Genomic DNA, 20,591 nt, shown 5'->3' with positions numbered 1-20,591 from the left:
AAAAGGCCGCGTGTGGTCTGTCGCCGAGTCAAGGAATCCTCCATATTTGGTCTCAGCCAAGATTCCAGATGATCTGCGACAAGAATCTTCCAGTAAGCTAGTCTGTGAATCTGATGGTCATATATAAATCCAGGCCCTATTGGGGGTGTCGCTTGTTTGCCCCTCATTCTGTTACCAGTTTCTGTTTACGGTATCACAAGGACAGTCCATTTCACAACATACTCTCATTGACTTCCTCTCCTCCACCGCAGTCTCCAGTATGACAGGGGTTATCGGAGATGACTACAGCACACCACCTCACAATAATGGCAACACAGACCAATTGCTAGGATCTACAGTTACTATCTCTGAAAAACGACCCCAGGCACCCTCCCCCGATGATTCCGAGTGGAACTTGGCATCTCAGTTGCGAGTGGGTGACATTCTTCTGCTTATCTCAACAAAATCCCCACCACTAACATACGGAATTAGGCCGATCAGGAGCTCCTCAAATCGCGAGGATTGACACCCTGCAAATCTCTTCCATTGGCATGGGAACACCTTTCGGTCCGCGGTGTAGGTGGTCTGGACAATATCGAATATGGTTCTTCTATGTCTACGATTCTCGCACCCTGGTTACGACGCAAATACCGCAAGAAAGCTGCTCTCTTGGCAGCAACTAGAAGTGACTTACCAGAAGCCGAAAAGGGTGACGGTGATGTCATGGCCTGGCGACCAGGTATGCCTACGCCCAAGAAGGGTGAACCCGGCCTTCGTAAAGGAGAGCGATACCTCCTTAGAGACTTCTCAGGTGTGGTCAAGTCAGGAGAGATGATGTTGGTCGTCGGTCGACCAGGTAGTGGGTGCAGTACTTTCCTCAAAATCCTCGCCGGTCATCGAGACGGATACGCTGGGGTAGAAGGTATTGTCAAATACGGCACGTTGCAGCCCGACAAAGACTTCCAACCATACAAAAGCGAAGTCATTTTCAACTCGGAGGAAGACCTGCATGATCCTAATCTTCTCGTTGGTCATACAATGGATTTCGCTCTCCAGATGTGCACCCCATCTCGCGATTCAAGGTTACCTGAAGAACCTGCTGGCAATGGGATGAGTAGGAAGAAGTACCAGGATAGAACAAAATGGGAGTTGTTGAAGATGTTTGGCCTTACCCATACACATGATACCAAGGTGGGAGATCAGTATGTTCGAGGTGTTTCCGGTCAGTCAGAGTTCTATGTATTTACGCGTGTCGTATCGTTGACATTATTCGTCAGGTGGTGAGAAGAAACGAGTTTCCATTGCAGAAGTGCTTGCCACCAAAGCTTCTGTCCAGATGTGGGACAATGCCACCCGCGGCCTCGATGCCGATACCGCTCTGCGATATGCCAAAACCCTTCGTACACTCGCCGATATCCAACGAAACACCACGGTCGTCAGTCTATATCAGGCGGGTAACGGTATCTACGATCTCTTCGATAAGGTAACCGTGATCGCAGAAGGACGGGTAATTTACTATGGACCACGAGCGGAGGCGAGAGGTTACTTTGAAGATCTTGGATTCGTTCATCCGGATGGAGGCAACACTGCCGACTTTTTGACTGCCGTTACCGCCGTAAGCTATTTTACTTCCCCTTGTTGATTAAGGCATACTAAGGTGGATCATAGACGAACGAGCGAAAGATCAGAGAGGGCTTCACGGGCCCTATCCCCACCACTCCCGCTGAGTTTTCGACTCTTTATGAGAAATCTGACATTGCTCGTCGTATGCGAGAAGAGTTGGAAGCTCATCTGGCCGACCCTGCTGTAGATGAGCAGACGAAGAAGTTTAAAGAGAGCGTTGAAAAGCAGAAGGACCGATGGGCATCTAAGAGTAGGCCGGAGAAGGCCGACTTCATGACTCAGGTGTGTACATCAGATTCTGTTGTTATCTTTATTAACTCATCGTCTGAAGGTCCGTGCGGCATTGATCAGAGATTACCAACAACGATGGGGAGACAAATGGTGAGTTGCTGCCATGAAGATTCAGAGCTGATTATATAGGACGTTTTGGATGCGACCTGCTACTTTGCTCTTCCAAGCCTTGATTGCAGGCTCTGTAAGTCAATCACTTCAAGGCACAGGCTGACGTTCTAGATGTTCTACAATATGCCTGTTTCTACCGCAGGTCTTTTCCTTCGAGGTGGTACTTTGTTCTTGTCTCTTTTCTGTGAGTGACCGTATCATGTACCTATGCTTCGGCTAAACAGCATTCAGTCCCCTCCATGATCAGTCTTGGTGAAACGACGGCCGTCTTTTCAGGCCGATCAGTTCTTTCAAAGCATAAAGGCTTCTCTATGTACAGACCTTCGGCCCTGCTGCTCGCTCAAACGATAGGCGATATGCCCCTCTACTTTGTGATGATTGTCATGTTCACTCTCATCATCTATTTCATGACGGGTCTCAAAGTCGACGCCGGTCTGTATTTCATCTACCTCTTGTTCATCTATTTTACCACCCTTTGTACAACGGCGCTCTTCCGATCCATTGGTTACGCTTTTAGCACTTTCAACAATGCTTCCAAAGCTTCTGGTTTTGCGCTCTTGATGCTTTCGATGGTAAGTCAGACTGAGGATAACCGCTCAAGAGCCGACTGCTGATGATGGATTTTAGTACGCTGGCTACATCATCTACACCCCTCAAATGCATCCATGGTTTTCATGGATTAGATGGCTCAACCCTTTCTATTATTCTTTGGAAGCCATTATGGCTAGTGAGGTCTATGGGCTTGAACTCGAATGCGTTTCTCCACAACTTGCGCCTTATGGTGGTGACTACGCTCAATACAACCAGGGATGCGCAATCACCGGTGCTGAGCCCAACTCTATTACCCTTGACGGCACCTTATGGATGGAATCTGCTCTCAACTTTTACAAAAGCCATGTCTGGCGTAACTTTGGTATCTTGATTGCTTTCTGGGTTTTCTTCCTTGGTTTCTGTGCATTGATGATCGAGATGATCCCAGCAGCTGGATCGACCAAGTCCGTACTGCTGTACAAACCAGGCGGAGGTGGCAAGTACATAAGGAACGCTCAAAAGAACGGAGCTTCTCCTCGAGATGAAGAAGATGGACCGAATGATAGTCAACTTAATGAGAAATCTCAGGGAACGTCAGATGGCACCGCCGCCGAAGTGCAGGCTGTCAATTCGTGAGACTATTCAATCTCCCAGCAAATAGAACTAACCATTTTACCAGCGTTCTGACCTGGAAGAACCTATGCTACACTGTCAATGCGAATGGCCAGCCCCGCCAGCTTCTCAACAACATCTTTGGATACTGCAAAGCTGGTACCCTTACTGCTCTCATGGGATCTTCTGGAGCAGGTAAAACGACCTTGATGGATGTGTTGGCAGCGCGAAAGACCGACGGTGATATCCGTGGTGAGATTCTCATGAATGGCAAGCAACTTCCCATTTCTTTCCAGCGAACCACCGGCTATTGCGAACAAGTGGATGTGCACCTTCCTCAGGCTACTGTGAGAGAGGCTCTCGAGTTTTCTGCGCTTCTTCGTCAGCCTAGAACTCTTTCGGATAAGGTAAAGATATGACTTTCTGGTTTAGTTGGTTGTAAATCTGACGTATGACAGGAAAAACTCGCTTATGTCGATGTCATTATCGATTTGCTTGAGCTGCATGACATTGAAGATGCCCTGATCGGTACTCCGGAAGCCGGTCTGGGTGTTGAGCAGCGAAAGAGGTTAACCATCGGTGTTGAGCTTGTCAGCAAGCCGTAAGTTCTATTTCGCCTGCACTGAGGACTACGCTAATCCAGGCAGAACCTTATTGTTCCTGGATGAGCCTACTTCCGGTCTTGATGGCCAAAGCTCTTATTTGATTGTATCCTTCTTAAGAAAGCTAGCTGCCGCCGGTCAAGCTGTTCTTTGTACCATTCACCAACCTTCCGCTGCTCTGTTCGCCCGATTCGACCAGCTCCTGCTCCTCAAAGGCGGTGGTAACACTGTGTACTGTGAGTCATCTGCTTAATGAAGGTATAGATTGTACAGCTGATTGCTTGACCAGTCGGGCCTGTCAGCGAATTGACCAGCTATTTCGAGAAGCAAGGCGTCACAATCCCCAAGAACGTCAATCCGGCTGAACGAATGATTGATATTGTGTCGGGTGACCTTTCGAAGGGACGTGATTGGGCTCAGATTTGGCTTGAATCAGACGAATGCAAAGAGCGTGCTAGGGAACTGGAGGAATTGAAGAAGGCTGGCGCCGATAACACGGCCAGTGTCGAGGGTGACGAGCATGAGTTCGCTTCGACAAACATAACCCAACTCAAGTTGGTCACCAAGCGAGCATCGGTCCAATTGTGGCGTGACACTGAATACGTGATGAACAAGGTGAGCGTACTTTGAAGTCCACTTGAGCCGCACTTACATGAGTGAAGGTTGCGCTGCACGTCTTGGCAGCCCTCTTCAATGGTTTCAGTTTCTGGAAAATTGGTGACGCGTGAGTTCGTCCCTGTTGATTAACGGCTGTAACTGACTCTTTCGACAGATACGCGGATATTCAGAACCGTATCTTCACAATTTTCCTGTTTGTTTTCGTCGCTCGTACGTCTTTCCGTCCACTCTACATACAGTTGCTGATATGTGTTTTGTAGCTGGTGTAATCGCTCAGACCCAGCCTAAGTTCCTACATAACAGAGACATTTTCGAAGCGCGAGAGAAAAAGGCAAAGCTTTACTCCTGGCATGCCTTCTGTTTCGCAGAGATTGTAGCAGAAATTCCCTACCTCCTCGTTTGCGCTCTACTCTACTTTGCCCCGTGGTATCCAACCGCCGGTTTCAGCTTCAAGCCTGGAATCGCAGGAGCCATTTATCTTCAGATGACACTGTATGAGTTCTTGTACACCGGTATTGGCCAGTTTGTGGCGGCATACGCCCCTCATGAGGTATTTGCTGCTCTTGTCAATCCTCTGCTCATTGGAAGTGGGTGCTTGATTTAGAGCCAAAATAGAAGCATAGAGCTCATATACCACTTAGTCCTTGTTATATTCTGTGGTGTCCTGGTTCCGTATGATCAGATCACTGCTTTCTGGCGTAAGTACTGTCCGTCTTGATCATGCTGGACCATATGCTGACCCTCTTCAGGCTACTGGAGTGAGTCCAAAAAAACCACTCGTCACAGGCCATTAGCTAACCTCGTATAGTGTATTATCTCGACCCTTTCCAATATCTTCTCGGTGGTCTTGTCTCTCGCGCTTTGTGGGACGTTGAAGTCAAATGCAAAAGCGACGAGTACGCCGTTTTCAACCCTCCTGAGGGAATGACTTGCGAAAACTACATGTCAGCCTTCCTCTCCGAAGCGCCTGGCTACTTGAACAATCCCAATGCTACAAGCGACTGTGAATATTGCGTCATTTCAAAGGGGAGTGATTATCTCAAGGCATTGAATTTGGAGAAGAAGGTGGATGGGTGGAGGGATATTGCTTTGACTTTGTGAGCAATTTGCACGTAGCCGACAAGGGTTGAACTGATACAAGGACGTCCAGCTTGTTCGTCCTCACTTCTTACGGAATGGTGTTTCTTCTTCTGTGGGTTTATTTAGTGAACTTCGAAGAAATCCGCTAATCTTGCTCTAGTAAATTGAGAAGTAAACGTTCCAAAATGGCCCAGTAATGGAAAGGATAATTAAAACTTGTACAACCATTATTACAACCATTACAACTAGGTATCATATTTGCTAGTTCGAGAATTTACCATCTTCTGAGATTTAATACCCGTTATTATCATCTTGATTATAATTCATTAGAATGCTACAAGAGATCTTTCTCCTAAATGCTCTTCTCCAAGCGGACAATGCTGAAATGTCGACAACGACAAACGAAATGGCGAAATTGGTTGCCCAACTCTTTCCACTTTCCAGCCTCCATCGCCGACGGAGAAACTGCACACGTCATCGGTGGTGGATTTAAAGAGGTGGAAACAAGTTCCAGGTCCAGGCACCTAACCTGGGCGCTTAATTTGGCATCCGAAATCCGACGAAGCGAAGTCTTACGGTGGTCGCCGGTGGCAATAGCTTTATGGCAGAAGAACGAATAAAGAACAAAAAAAAAGGACGATGAGAAACCAGACCTCCACGATACTATACTATATTACTCCCAAAACAGAAATTCCACTTGGGCCCAGGATGTATCACGAGCGAGTGACAAATGGATAACAGGGAGAAGAGCTCGTCGTTGGTCTTCTGAAGATGTCAGCGCCGGGTGACACCCGTCAAGCTGTCTACCGACGCTTCGCTATTACGATGGTGCAAGGCGGTTAGTAAACGTTGGTATCCAATTCTATGCTGCATGCCCTTTACAATATGACAGTTAATACCCAATACACGAGAATTTAGAAAGCCTTGTGAGTCCAGTCACCTCCCAACATGGTACCCTTCACCTTCATCGCCCTGATGCCCGCTGCATCGCAGTTGAGAGGGTTTGCGCTAAGAATACAGAGATCGGCACGGTCCCCAACTTCGAGCTTGGGTTTGCCGTTCTAAGGTACTGTCAGTACATGCTTTGGGTAAATGTAAAGATGAGATGATTTACAGAGGTGGACGCCTGCCAAGCGACTTCAAGATCAATGATTTGCTCCTTGCAGAAGGGGTTGTGCTCGTCGCCCTCAGCAGCTCGAGTCATGGCGACGGCAATAGCTTCCCAAGGCTGGAGAGGGGCGACAGGGCAGTCACTACCGAGTTTGATAGGGACACCAGCATCCACAAGCCATCGGAAGGGGTAAGCACGGTGTTCTCGCCCAGGCCAGAACTTGTGGCAGAGGTCTCGGTCATCGACAAGATGACAAGGTTGAATAGAAGCGATTACATTGAGGGAACGGAAGAGAGGTAGGTCTTCAAAGCTGAGCAGTTGGGCGTGCTCGATGGTAGAGCCTGGAAGTACTTTCTTCTCAGCCTTGGCGAGGGTTTGAAGGGTGAGCTGATTGGCGTGATCACCGATAGCGTGAATAGCGAGCTTGAAGCCGTTGTCGGTGCCCCTTCTGATCAGTTCACTCAATGCCTCGGGCTTGTATGCGAGCATACCGTAGTTGTCGGTAGAGCCGGGGTAAGGTTCGTGGCAGAATGCAGTTTGAGAACCGAGAGAGCCGTCGGTGACGATCTTAAACGGCCCGACTTTGATAAGGCCGTTGGTCTCGGGAACGTCGTCGCCAGATTTCCATCCTCGCTCAATAGAGTAGGGCAAGTGCTCAGTGTACATGCCAACGTGAACTCGGAGTGTCCTAAATCCCTTTTTGTATCGCCGCTGCCAGTTGGGGATGTTTAGTTCCCATTCCAGGTCGACAATCTCGGTAACACCGAGAGTGCTATGTGGAATCAGCCTCGAGAGAGGATTAATGAACGGAGGTCACTCACGCAGCGTACTTTGCCTCGTCCATGATCCACTTGTCGATAGCTTCCACATCCACATTCCCAATCACTCGTGACAACTCGAAAGCTTCTCCCTCATAAAGATACCCATTATGACCCTCGGGCACGTAACCACCCAATTTCAAACCGAGAGAGTTGGCGCAGATGGAATGGTAACCATTGAAGAAGAGGAAAATAGGTCGCTCAGTAGATATGTTGTCCAAAGAAAGTCGAGTGAGCTTCTCGGGGTCTGGCCACTCAGCGTTCCGCAAGTTGATACCGCAAAAGTTGGTGTCGTACTTGGGCTCGTATTTGGGGTCTTTGATGGCAACAACTACTCGGTCCAAGACTTCTTGTGCAGTCTTGGCTGTTTGCAGATCGAGACGATGATTATGCAACGCGTTCAACTTGGTGTGTGTGTGCCAATCAATCAAACTCTGGGAACGCGGTTAGTGGAAGGTCCTTTGTTCGGACTACTGGAGACTTACAGGGCTAACCCAGTGGGAGTCGAGCTCCCTCATATCAATGGTTTCGTCGGCCTTCTCAATGTCCCCAGCACCAGTCTCTCGGATAGCAGCGACCTTGCCATCCTTGACCAGTACGGAATAGGTGGTGTTGTCGGGGTAACCAACCAAGGAAGCCTTTCGGAGGAGTGTGGTCTTGGACATGATTGCTGAAATTTGGTTGGCGGGTGGAAAAATCTAGGAGGAAACGCCACGGGACGAAGCTGGAAGGATGTGAAGTTCGTAGCGGTGAGATTTAATACCTATCCTAGTTACCTCCAGCCTTGTGGTAAAGGTGCGGATGGAAGCGCTGTTTTAATGTGATACGGCGCCTGTGTGATGCATCTGGCGGGACTGGTATACTGGGACGTGGAGATAAAAATATGGTGATCTAAGTGGGTGACAGTCAAAATAGCCGCGCGCCCGGCAGCCCTGAAGGCTCTTTTCCCGAAATGACGAAAGGTCCCAAACCCAAATAACTTGGGCGTGGTTGCGCAAACATAAATGAAGCTGGACTACATAATAAAGACGCCTGGCCACATCCATATGATGGCAATTATAATCAGGTGAGGTGAAGAAAGATGTGAATGGGGTAGAGGATAGAAACTATAACTTGACGGATGGAAAGATGGACCTCAATATGCATTACCAGCTCCGTCATTTTTGGCGCCTACACGATTCTGATAAGATGAGAAGTCAGAGATAAGGCCCAAATGAGGTGTGAAATGTGGTTCCTGATTGGCTTCTTGGCGCTCATGTTTGTGGTATCATCCGCGATAACAGCATTTCAGTCGGTTATTAAGGAGGTTTAATAAATCTTGATTTCGAATCGAAACGTCGGTATTTGCGCATGATACTTCGGCTCGTAGATTTCCATTTTGGCAAAAAATTGGTATGTTCAAGTCAAGCCAACCACCCATTAGAAGAAGTACTTATTCATACTCAAAAGTAGCAGTGGCTTTCCAGATAAATCACACTGTTTTCTGCCCCTCTTCGTTCTTCTCCATTCGATCCATCACAATGCACATCCCCGCTGTCCACGCCGAACTCAATCTCCCCGTGCTCCACGCCTTTATCCGACAATACCCCCTCGGCCTCTTCACCACCTCTATTCCTCACCCCAAAAATGACACTCTGCAAATGTCCCACATTCCCTTTGTGCTCGATGTCGATCCTGACCAGGCGGACGACAAGGGTCGATTGAGGGGCCACATGGCTCGTGTTAATCCCCAATCAAAATCAATCATCGATTCTCTCAGTGCCAAGGGCGACAGTACCCAGCTTGTAGAGGAAGACATTCTCATCGTCTTCAACGCCTCCGTCCATTCTTACGTTACTCCCAAATTCTACCTGGAGACTAAACCCACGAGTGGTAAAGTTGTTCCTACATGGGATTATGCTGCTGTCCAGGTCTATGGTCGAGCCAAAATCCATTATGCAAACAACGACGCCACGGGGTCGTTCTTGCAAAAGCAAATCCAAGACCTTTCCGAGCAAGAAGAAAAGACGATGCTTAAGCGAACGGGCAACGAAGGCGGCAGTACATGGAAGGTCAGTGATGCCCCTGAAAAGTATGTGGAGATTTTGAAAAAGGCGATTATCGGGGTAGAAATCGATATCAAAAAAATTGAGGGTCGATTCAAATTGAGCCAGGAAAAAAATGGAGGTGACTGGCAAGGAGTAGTCAGCGGGTTTAGGAGCTTGGGCACGGATGAAGGAAATTCAATGGCTGAGATGGTTGAAGAGAATGGTAAGAAGAGCTAGACAGTAGAGTGTTGTGAGTGCTCCTTGTTCATTAAAGGACTTTCTTCTGATATTCAGTTTGTCAAAGATCGTCAATTATTCGATTAGAGCTCAATATATTTCTTGCCGCAGTCAGTTGATACGCCTTACCAGATACTCATCCCTCTATTGTTCCCCTGGCGCTATTCATACATTTGGGAAGTTTGAAATAGCCATAAACGTCTACTAGTACCGGGCCACAGCAGGTTGTATCGCAATATGCAACAAAGCTACTACTGCTGTTCATAACTCTCCTCTTCCAATATCGGATAAAGTACTACATATCGAAACTCGTAAAAAACAATCACGCACCAAGATGAGCTTGATCAAGAAGTGCAAGCCGTGCTCTTACTATGAGCCTATGAACCTTGGCGTATACATGCCGAGGGACAACGACGAAAGCCATACGCCATTCACCTGCCGATTCAGTAACAGAATTTGGCTCTTGTCCTGAAATTAGAAAGTTGAAGGCATGGCAGATGCATCAAAAGGGCTTATCGTTTGTCATGAACCTATACTTCAAGGGGATACGTAACAAGAGATCATAATTCAACCCACAAAGAAACCAGTCGATGTGAGTGTGATACCGAGTTTATAACCAATCTATGGAAAAGCCCGGGAAAAGGAAGGGAATTGAGCAAAGCAAGTAACGAACAGATAAGAGAAAGATTGTGTAAGAGATGAGCGTATAGATAATTGTTTAATGATATTGAGAGATGGCAGTTAGATAAGTCTGACCAGACTCGCTATAACAGTATGTCAGCATAATCATCGCGAAAAGCAACGAATGACTCACGTGAGAGCACCGTTGCTGACCATGTCCCATTCGGAAGAAAGACCTTCACCAGTAGAGTAGGCATAAGCTTGAACCCTGTCGTCAGACTCAAAGAGAGCGACAATATCGTTGATAAAGGTGTTAATCTCGCTCTGGTCGGTACAGGGGACGAAGTCGGTACTGTCGTCGACACAGGCAAACTCGGTGACCCAGATAGGCTTGCCGTAAGTGTTGTAGTAATAGTCAATGTCTTCCTTGACACCGTCCATGCTGTTCTTGTTGATGTGCAAGTTGGTAATGTCCCAAGAGGTGGAAATCTGAGTGCTGAAAGTAGACAACCATTTCGTGTACTCCTCGGCGGCCTGGTGGCACATGGAAGGAGAGATCAAAATAGAACCTTGGTCCTTCCAGGGAGCGATGGTCGAGTCCCAAAGACTGGCAGCTGAGGGTTACTGATTAGCATATTTTCAAATATCAATAACAAACTGGACCCACCATCAGAGACACCAATGTTTGAACTACCGGAAGTAGAACAGTCAGGCTCTTCGAAACCGATGATGTACTGGGGAGCGGTGGTGAGGGCCTGGAAGGCGGCAAGTCGAGAGGCATCGGTGGAGTCGACGGTACCAGCGCCCCAGAGCATGTTGGCAGGGCTAGCACCGCTGGCAGAGCCAGTCGGAGTCGCGTTCCAGTCTTCAGATTATTAGTACGGACATGGATACCTCCTAAAAATGACTTACCATAGTACCATCCAATGTGGCCTTGGAGGAAAGACAAAGGGTCGTCACCGGTCACACCAGCCTTAATACCATTGGGAGTGTAGCTGCCGGTGGAGTTGGAAGAAGAAGACGTGGCCGCGGAAGAAGAAGTGGCCGCGGCAGAAGAAGTGGCCGCGGCAGAAGAAGTGGCCGCAGCAGAAGCGACAGAAGTCAAACTGGCTGCAGTCGAGGAGTCTTCAGTCTGCGTGTAATTCTGTGAGCTTGTTTCCCAGATTTAACAGGCGGAACTCGAAACTCACAGAAGACGAACTAGAAGGCTGTTGCAAAGCTGCAATGTTCTCAATAGAGCTGGTGGTGGCGGCCACATTTTCAGAAGAAGACGAGGTGTTCTCAACCGGAGCTTGAGTAGAAGAAGCGGATTCGGCGTCAGAGTAGACAGCACTGGAGTCCTCGCTGAGAGCAGAGGCGGTAGCAGAGGCAGTAGCAGAGTCAGAAGCAGTGGCAGTTGAGTTCCTCGCCCTACAGCTACGGCCGCCTCGCCTGGTAATCTTTCTCTTGTTGGGCTTCTCGGAAAGAGCGCGGGGTTGGGACTGAGCAAGGGCCTCGCGCCTCTCGACTGCGGAGTTGATACGCTCCTGCCCAACGTCCTGACGCCGATGCGCAGCAGCGTTGGGGTGGAGAGAAGATCGCGCGAGGGCGGGGGCAGCGAGGAGCGCGAGCAAGGGGACAAGAGGGCCGATTTGCATGTCGAATGGTTTTCTTTCGGTGGTTGTTACTGGAGGTTTAGTCGACGAATTGACTGTAAAATGTCCGAATTGAAGTGTTGAAATGAACGTATAAGCTACAAAAGAATGTTGTGTCTGTCGACGTCGAGTCGAAGATTTAGCGAGGGAATGAGGGCGAGTCAAAGAGAAAGAACCAGGCGGAATGAAGTTGTAGTTGAAGATTGAAAATAGATTGTTAGCCACGACAACACAGGAGATGTGACAACGACAGGGACGCAAAGGACCAAAAAATGGCAATATTGGAACCGTTAAATTGTTGCTGTTTTTGGAACTGCAATAGAGGGTCCGTTCACCGTTTCCCGTTCCACATCAGGGGAGGTCACCAAACTGTTCAGCTGCCAAGCAATGAAAGTTGTTGATGCCGGTGTCTGATATGCACTACGCATGGACGAAATTGGGCGGACGATATTGGTCGACTTGCCATCCCGACATATGGCTTTCTCTAGCCCGCAGCGATCGGGGCTACGAAATGCGGGCCACAAAGGTGCGTAAAACAACAAACATGTTTCACCTGCGCTCCACAGTTTTCGATTGGGCTCATTCTGCTTCCCACAGCATCAGAGGAATCTGCACTCACCAGTCGAGGCTCAAACCAGTTGAGTGTCGGAAAAGACGTGAAGACGGATGAAAAAATGAGTCTGACCAGACTGGATTTCTTATGAACAATGCGCTTGAGCTCCTTTTTTTTGTTTGTTTGCTTTTCGACTACGCGTGGCGTTTGCGTTACAGCGCGTCGAGGCCCTGCGTTGTGATTCAGGGGGGTGCCGTAACCATCCAGAGCACCAGAAAATGCGGGGATCCCAGAGCGGTGATGGCCGCTGCGCGTCCAGGCCAATCCAGACCTCTCTTCTGGATCCATTGTATTGACGCGTCTTCGCGTCGTCTCTCGTTTACTTTTGTTCTTTTGTTCTTCCCTGTCTCCCAACCCTGCCATGTCTCCATTGAACACCGGCTACCGCCCAAGCACAGCGCAGGGCGATTCCACAGCACCGACAAGACCTCTTTTCAGTCCATTATTTAGCGATCCCCCCTCACATTTATCCGTCTCACGCACTTATGGCCATCTAATCTGATGGATCGATCGCAGATTGTCGCAGGAATAATGGGGCATGGGGTATCTCATTATTCGGTTGCCTCATTGCTTGATACTCGGCAAGCCGACGAGTCATGACTTATTGACGGAAAAACCACTCCAATGTCACTTGAAGTGCATAGAGGGCGGTCTGCGCAACGATCGATCATTCTTCACTCCCTGTTCAGCATTTGCCTTCTTTCCAGTGTGTTATTGTCGTAGTGGAGGATCTTGGCACTTTAGAGCATCTGATTTTGTATGTACAAGACGTGTTCCTCTAGCTGAATACTGTAATCATATTTTGTTCTTCCAATCCAAATAGGTCAACTTTTATATGAAACATCAAATGACTCGTCAAAATTAGTACACACCGCCGAAAACGAGTTCGCTAAAATTGTGGGCACCTCGAACAGATACATGCTTAAAGCTATTAGAATCCAGTACCTGATACATTTTTCCACCCGACCCACAATCCACATTTTTTGTAGCTCTGGACTGAGGCCAAATAGAAGATAATGATGTTGGAGACGAGAAGCAGCAAACGACAGGGCAGCGATAGGGCGGGGTGCCGGCCGGGTCGAGAAGTCTGGTCCCTTCTTCAGTGCACAGATCTCTTCCCTATTATTTATACTTCTCCCATTCCATATAAACGAGTGTATTGGAACACAGCTGCGAAAACACAAAAAAGGTCCTTTCAATCATACAATCTCGACTTCTAAACTTTCAAACTCAAAGCTCCAGACCGTGCACTCGCCGTCGAGATAGGGCACTCGGACACAACACTCTTCACTTCCATCTACTCAGCATCTGGATCGTTACCGCGCTGACAGATTGTCTCGCAAACTACGTTTGTTCGAATTAGACATAAATAAATCGCGATGAGAGCAAAAGTGATGATGAAAGTGAAGCTTTGCAGGCCAAGTGCGATTGGGAAGGCTGTAACGGTGCTTTGGTACATCTTTGGCTCGGAATATCTGGCCACCGATCGCTTGGTCAGAATTAGAGGCCATCATATAAAGGGCGGCGTAGCATGGAACATTAAATTAATGGGGTATACGGCCTGTTGCTTGGGTCCAGGCAAGGCCAACAGCGGCTGAACAGACGAAATGATTAATCATGCTCAGTCAACAGTAACTGGAGAGGTTGAGACTATCCAAACTCACAAAAAGGTTCCCCTACAAAAGCAGTCATCACCACCAACTCATGAAGGATGACGAAATAGGAATATGGGACAGGATGTGGCGGGGTGCTTTATTATCGTCGTGAGAGTCGAATATTTACGTAATGGCCAGAGGAGGAGAAAGTCGGGAAGACGACACTAACGTAGATCCATCTGCGCTGATAAGTAGCAACTTCTAATCTAATCTTCTTCATCCCACTTGGAAGTAGTAATGTAAAGCAGGTAGCGCGATTCAACTAGAAGAAGTCCTACTGCACTTGGGCAGCTCACTCCTTTTCCAAATTCGATTCTTCATTGTTGTTATCAAGCTGCTATACAGCATGTTGCTGCGACAACAAATCAGAGCCGTTTCTGTTTTGGCCGGCCACTTGTTGGCGATCATTTGCACCAAAATCCCTTCAAGATGTTCCATAACTGAACCAAGTAAATGCCGACAGAATCCCAAAAAAAAATACAAGATAAAAACAGACTGTCAACTTCAATATTTATTTGTTGATCATCTTTGATAAGCTTAATATACGAACAACGGGCCGTCGGATTCGAACATGCATGGATATGATGGGAGTTTTGGCTCATCTTTGTGATTTATGGCCGCAAAGCGTAAATACGGTTTTGGGCTTGTTTTGTTGTTGTCGGTTAAAAGTAATGACGTGTACAAAACTCCCCAAAATCAACAGCAACCCCTCAAAAACAACAGCAGCGCGTGAGCTGGTCGCGTCGACCGCTCGTCACTGCTCTTTTGTTTTCAAACCCACTAAAATATCCACATTCATCCACTCAGGGCTATAAACATGGCTGACGGATTAACCAGAGAGGATATTATCCTTCAAAACCTTGGGGACGACAGGTCTGAAAGTGGTAATGTCGAGGAGGATGAGAGGGACCGAGCGCTGGGAGAGGAGGATGACGGGCAAAGGGGTCATGAGGGCTCTAGCGAGCCAGGAGAAAATGACAATCAAGGTGTCGGAGAGGAGGTGGAGAAAGAAGAGGTCAAAGATGCTCAGCAGGAACATGGGGCCGATGGAGAGGCTGCCGAGAAATCAGCGGAAACCTCAGTGGAGGAAGTTACGCCGGAGGACAATGGAGACGCTGCCGCCGATGCTGTGCCCCAAGTCAAAGGCGGTGACGATGAAGAGCCTGTAGAGATGGCAAAGGAGGTTGACCTTGAGGACAAGAAGGAAACTACCACGGGAGTCAGAAAGGTGCTCAAAAGCGGCGTTTTCGGTGGTAAGTTACCTGGAGAATCAGCAATACTTTATCCGTCGCTCGTACTTATGGCCATTGTATAACAGATGCTCCCAAGCCTACACCGCTTCCCAAGGCAGCTGCAGGTGTCGCTTCCTCTGCCCGACTCTCCCGTCCTTCTCTTGCTCCCGTTAGGCCTGGCGCTGCCGCAACCAAGACTACTGCGCCCTCAACTTCAAAGCCTGCTTCCGGCTCTGCTGCCACTACTTCAGCTGCTGCCAGGAAGACTGGTGCTTCAAGAGCGTCTGCACCTGCTATATCCGGCGCTAATGGAACTATAGCCAGACCCACAACCACAACGGCGACGTCCAGCACTCGACCGAGGACCACGACCGCTGCTTCTGACAGGACTACATCTTCTGGTACTGCTCGCCCAGCGACTACATCTACGACCAGTACAATTGCGGCGCGTGCTAGAGCAGGTATGACCAAACCTTCAGTCCCTACTGCAGCTTCTGCTCGAACAGCTGCTCGTCCCACATCTTCTACTACCGCTCGCCCAACCCATCCCACCACTACAAGCACTCTCGCCAGAAAGCCTGAAACCAAGCCTGCGAGCTCTACCGCTACCGCTACTCGCACTACCAGGCCTTCCGTCACCTCTACCACTTCTACTGCTACGCGTGCACCACTGGCTTCTCAAAGGACAAGTGCCTCTGCTGCTGGAACTACTGCCGCGAGGACAGGTGTGACTAGACCTTTGGCTGGAAGGGCTAGTATGGCACCTACCGCTTCTTCGTCACGAGCAGCAACTGGTGTACCACCCAAAGTCAGAGCAGGTTCTGGTCCTAGTACGCTTGCCTCCGGTGGGAAGGAGGTGACCGTGCTCAAGGCCAAGGTTGAGGAGCTGGAGAAGAACATTGCGGATGAGAAAACCAAGTATGAAGAGAAGATTGCCGCTTTGGCTCAGGAGAAGGTTGATCTGGAAGAATGGTAGGCTTTTCTTTTTTGGCTGATTTTGGGTGTCGGCAGTCTCTGATAAGTCTGGATCGTAGCCATGGGAAGGCTTTGGAAGAACTTAGAGCAGAGCTTGCAAACGCCACCGATAAGGCTGGCTCTGATGCCGAGGGCAAGGTAGGTCCCCGTGATTCACATAAACCTCAACAGCTGACACGCAGCAGATTGCCGAGCTTACCGCCTTGCACGAGACTCAACTCAAGGAGGCCGAGGAAGAACGCAATCGGCTCATGATGGAAATGGTCTCCAAGCTTCAAAAGTGAGTTTGGTATTGAATAAAATCTACAGGACTAACTCGCATTGTCTCAGGATGGGCGCTGAGTACTCGTCCATTCAAACCCAGCTTCAATCCGCTCGATCTGAACTCACCTCGTCCGAAAACGAACTTTGCTCGCTCAAGTCATCCCTCCAAACTGCTCAAGACGAACTCTCCCGACTCCGCACTACCGCCTCTGACAGAGACACTGCTTTTGCCGAGCTCGAATCGTCCAAAGCTTCTCTTCAAACTCGACTCGATGAGCTCGAAACCATCAGAAATTCTTTGGAAACGAAGCTCGCTGAGGGAGAGGGGGAGGCGGATAAGTCTTTGGCAGATGTTGCTGGGCTTGGAGATAAGGTGAAGGAGCTCGAGGACCAGATCGTGGAGCTTGAAAATAAGCTGGGGAGTGAAAAGGGTGTGTGGAAGCAGGAAGAGGTCAAGTGGCAGGAGATAAAAGCGGTAAGTAAAGATGTTGAGTCTGTTTTAGATACAATGGATGCTGAAGAGCTGCATCAGGCGCTGGAAAAGGAGATTGAGGATCTCAAGAATGCCGCGGAAGGCCATGCCGAAGGACTTTCGAGGGCGTCTAGCAGTGCTGAAGCGAGCAAAGAGGAACTTGGCGTGAGTCTCCTTTTTCCCTTTCCAGGTAACTGTTTGCAATGTCATCTGACGCTGTCGACAGGCTCTTCGTATCGCCCACGAACAACTTACAACCACCTATGCCGGCCTTGTTGAAGCTTCGTCCCGTCATCCCGAGGACGTTGAAAACCTCCAGCGACAACTGAAAGAAGCGACTGACAAGCATGGAGCTCTTCTTCTCGAAGCGTCGTCCTCAACAAACGACCAAAGTGCCGAGTTGAAGGCCCAAATTGAAGAGTTGAAGAAAGAGAAGGAAGAGAAAGAGAAGGAGGTTGAGGAATTGAAGGGCACTTTGGAAGAGGTTGAGCAGGAAGTGGAGTTGCTGAAAAATGCGAGAAGAGAGGGTGAGGAGAGAGAGAGGCAATTGAACAAGGTATGCTTTATCGTGATTTTGTCTCTGCAATGGGTGCGCTAAATGTTAACCTGTAGATTATCGCTGGTCTTGAGGCCGAAATTGTAGAGTTGAAGGCCGAGTTTGAGGATCGATATACCGCTGGGTATGAAGATGCCAAGGTCAGTGTCTATTTAGCACATTTTCGTGGAACCATGACGACTAAATTGTCCTTTTAGCGAGCCGCTGGCGAAGAACACCACAAGGAACTTGCTTCCATCCGCTCAGAGATTTCCGTTACCCACTCGCGACTCCAGGACGCCCATACCGCCGAACTCGAATCTCTCAAAGCTTCCCAATCTACGACGCTTGCCACTCTCAACGCGGACCACAGCAGCCAAACGTCTGCGCTTGGATTGTCTCTCCAAGCCGCCAATGCCCAAGTGGAGCAGGATCAAGCCAAGTTGGAGTCCGTTTCTGAGGAGAGGGATGCGCTTGCCGAACAAGTAGAGAGGTTGAAGGCCGAGTTGGAGGGCGCTAGTGCCAGGGGCGATGAGGTTGATCCCGAGGTTGAGGCCGAGTTGAAAAAGGTCAAGGCGGAGCTGCAGCATGTCTCTGATGAACTTGCTGGTGCCCTCGAGGTGAGTTGTCCATGTCAAAAAATGTGACATGTATCACTAAGACAGTTTTGACGATAAAACAGATGTCTGAGATGAACAAGGCCCACTTTGAGCAGACGCTCTCGACTATGCAAGAACAACAGGCCGATGAGGTTCGAGCGGCGGTAGAGGGCCGAGAAAAGCAGTACGCACAGGAGAAGGCGCAGTACACCAGCGAGGCGGGAGAATTGAGGGCGGAGATGGAGAAATTGAAGATTGAGCTGAATGATGAAAAGGCGGAGAAGGAAAGTGTGTTGGCCAGACTTGCTGTAAGTTGTTTAATATACGCAAGACGGGCGGGTGTAGCTGAGCACTCCACAGGAGAAATTGAGCGCTCCTTCTACACCCCCTCGAGCCGAGATTGTCAGCTCTCCTTCATTCGCCAGACTGCACGAAGCACACAACGCCAAGGTAACTGAACTGGAGAGGTAAGTATCCCGATCCCCTGGGAGATGTGCGAGTTTTTTTTTTTTTCGTCCTGGTGCTGATCCTGCCCCTTTCTCTTAAGTGAGATTGCGCGACTCAAGGCAGAGCTTGCTGGAAAACCGGTCATCGCTTCTGAGCCGGTAGAAGAGTACGAAGATGTAGGTGTATATGATCATATCGAATTTGTTGAATGGTAGCTAAATGGTTTTCGAAGGATGAGACTCTTACGTTCTGATTTGGGTATACGAAGAAGAAACAGACGGGTTATTGTAGGAGGGACATTGCTCAACGTGTCATCATCTTTTTACGAGGGTTAATGAGTATCGATCTAGTTCTTGCTTCAAGAGTGTGTAGTTGAGACCAAAGGAAAATAAATCAACATCTACAAGTTTCATTCTGCTTATGCATGTCCATAGATGTGTTTTTTTTAGTTTTCTGTACATGAGTGTTGTAGCCTTTTGCCAGCAGCTTGATGGCGGAGCCAACGAAAAGAATTTACAGCTCGCTTCCAAACTGCCCCACGGGAATACAATTATACTCTGCCCGCAACGGCGTCACGCTCACATACCCGCTTGCCAACGCCCACGCATCCGTTCCTTCTGGTAAAGTGTCCTCGCGGGGGAAGAGGACCGGTTGGAGATTGGGTGCGAAACGGAATTTCAGTTGTTGCTGTTGTTGTAGGTTGTGAGCAGGATCAGCAGCGTTGACGGGGGTGGGCGTTGGGGATGGTGTAGGGAGGGCGGCGGGGCCGGGTGTACCTTTTGATGTTTCGGTGTGTGCCGGGACGGGGAGGGCTTGCGGTCTGTTGGGTTGATTTTCGGTGATGTCCTTTTTTTCTTGGTCGGGGTCGTCTCCCGGGTCAAAGTGTGTGGTGTCGCTAGAGGTAGAGTTAGAGTTGGACTCCTTTGTTGGAAAGGGAGGTGCTTACAGCGCGGTGGGTTTAAACAAGCGGCCGTACGCATTCTTCCATAATTCTGTATACACGGCTTTTCGATTTCCTTTTTCGAGATACTCCTCTACAAGGGGTACGTTCACGCTGTAGATTTGTACCTTGCCGCCCTTTCCTGGCACAGAGTCGTGTCCCCAGTTGTCAAACAGTCTTTTGCAGACGTCTACGGAAGTTTCGGCGGCGAGGGCGAGGAGACGGGGCGGGACGGGGCGGGAGACGACGGCGTAGGATAGGGCGATGCAGGGGACGTGCTCGGTGTGCAGTGAAGCCAGGGGGGCAGGGCCGGGGAGGGGGACAGAGAGTGTGGCAGCGAGGGCGGCGCCGATTGTTCCAGAGGAAAGGGCAAACGCGGTGGAAGAGTTGCGGCCGTCTAGATGACGGGTCAGGACGGGTCAGGAATGGGGTTCTGTAGCGGCAGACGGGGACATACGGTTGGGTCCGGAGATGACGAGGTCGATCTCCCCAGGGTAGAGGTTGTGTAGTGCGATATTGGCGCATGACGAGGGGGTCTGTCATAACAGTTGAGCGGGGGGCGAGAAAAAGGGCAACTCACGCCAGAGAGGAGGACCCATTCCATGGACTCGCCGTGTTTGAGAGGGCGACGGACAGGGCTGACGTCGCCGGTGAGGCCTTGAGGCTCTGGCGAGTGAGCCGGGCCCTATTGAGCAGGGACGTACCTTGGGGATAGAAGTAGCTTGCGGTGACGATGTCGCTGATCGCATACGCCTTGCCGACCCTGTGCGCGGCGGGCTGTCAGGCGTTCACGCGCGAGGAGGGGGGGGAGCGGACGCACCAGGACTTTTGGGAGTCGGGGATGACGACCCGCACATCCCACCCGAGACGGGCCTGCAGCGTTTTGGCAAAGGAGAAGATGTTGGGGGAGGAGTCGCACGGGGGGCCGTCGTCGTTCTGCGGGATGTCAGCGGGGGGGGGGGGG

At 49.6% G+C, this 20,591-nt stretch overlaps 5 protein-coding genes across 5 annotated transcripts; 3 read left to right on the top strand and 2 right to left on the bottom strand.

Annotated features, from left to right (window-relative positions):
• Positions 1-259: 259 nt before the first annotated feature.
• Positions 260-5,644, top strand: CNBI0360 (hypothetical protein; the record flags this gene model as incomplete). The annotated part of the gene is made up of 21 exons (XM_768329.1): positions 260-412; positions 472-1,201; positions 1,257-1,594; positions 1,648-1,884; positions 1,934-1,983; positions 2,023-2,077; positions 2,116-2,188; positions 2,236-2,576; positions 2,632-3,167; positions 3,215-3,554; positions 3,606-3,748; positions 3,795-3,985; positions 4,039-4,364; positions 4,412-4,473; positions 4,522-4,577; positions 4,628-4,954; positions 5,009-5,065; positions 5,117-5,125; positions 5,176-5,464; positions 5,518-5,559; positions 5,608-5,644. 21 exons carry the CDS (start codon positions 260-262, stop codon positions 5,642-5,644), a joined length of 4,392 nt encoding a protein of 1,463 aa, XP_773422.1.
• A 717-nt stretch (positions 5,645-6,361) lies between these two features.
• Positions 6,362-8,041, bottom strand: CNBI0350 (hypothetical protein; the record flags this gene model as incomplete). Its single annotated transcript, XM_768328.1, has 4 exons — positions 6,362-6,508; positions 6,562-7,345; positions 7,380-7,810; positions 7,862-8,041. 4 exons carry the CDS (start codon positions 8,039-8,041, stop codon positions 6,362-6,364), a joined length of 1,542 nt encoding a protein of 513 aa, XP_773421.1.
• An 855-nt stretch (positions 8,042-8,896) lies between these two features.
• On the top strand, positions 8,897-9,640 carry CNBI0340 (hypothetical protein; the record flags this gene model as incomplete). Its single annotated transcript, XM_768327.1, has 1 exon — positions 8,897-9,640. One exon carries the CDS (start codon positions 8,897-8,899, stop codon positions 9,638-9,640), a length of 744 nt encoding a protein of 247 aa, XP_773420.1.
• A 718-nt stretch (positions 9,641-10,358) lies between these two features.
• CNBI0330 (hypothetical protein) lies at positions 10,359-11,898 on the bottom strand (the record flags this gene model as incomplete). The annotated part of the gene is made up of 5 exons (XM_768326.1): positions 10,359-10,404; positions 10,455-10,875; positions 10,929-11,126; positions 11,174-11,393; positions 11,452-11,898. The coding sequence occupies 5 exons, from the start codon at positions 11,896-11,898 to the stop codon at positions 10,359-10,361; spliced, it is 1,332 nt and encodes a 443-aa protein (XP_773419.1).
• Positions 11,899-14,980: 3,082 nt separating this feature from the next.
• CNBI0320 (hypothetical protein) lies at positions 14,981-18,902 on the top strand (the record flags this gene model as incomplete). The annotated part of the gene is made up of 12 exons (XM_768325.1): positions 14,981-15,416; positions 15,482-16,367; positions 16,430-16,508; positions 16,553-16,650; positions 16,701-17,109; positions 17,167-17,271; positions 17,333-17,662; positions 17,719-17,802; positions 17,860-18,261; positions 18,303-18,548; positions 18,586-18,707; positions 18,788-18,902. The coding sequence occupies 12 exons, from the start codon at positions 14,981-14,983 to the stop codon at positions 18,900-18,902; spliced, it is 3,312 nt and encodes a 1,103-aa protein (XP_773418.1).
• Between the last annotated feature and the right edge of the window lie 1,689 nt (positions 18,903-20,591).

The sequence above is a fragment of the Cryptococcus neoformans genome, chromosome 9, assembly GCF_000149385.1.
Source record: "Cryptococcus neoformans var. neoformans B-3501A chromosome 9, whole genome shotgun sequence".
Taxonomy (NCBI): Eukaryota; Fungi; Basidiomycota; class Tremellomycetes; order Tremellales; family Cryptococcaceae; genus Cryptococcus; species Cryptococcus deneoformans.
This window is presented reverse-complemented; position numbering and strand designations above follow the sequence as displayed.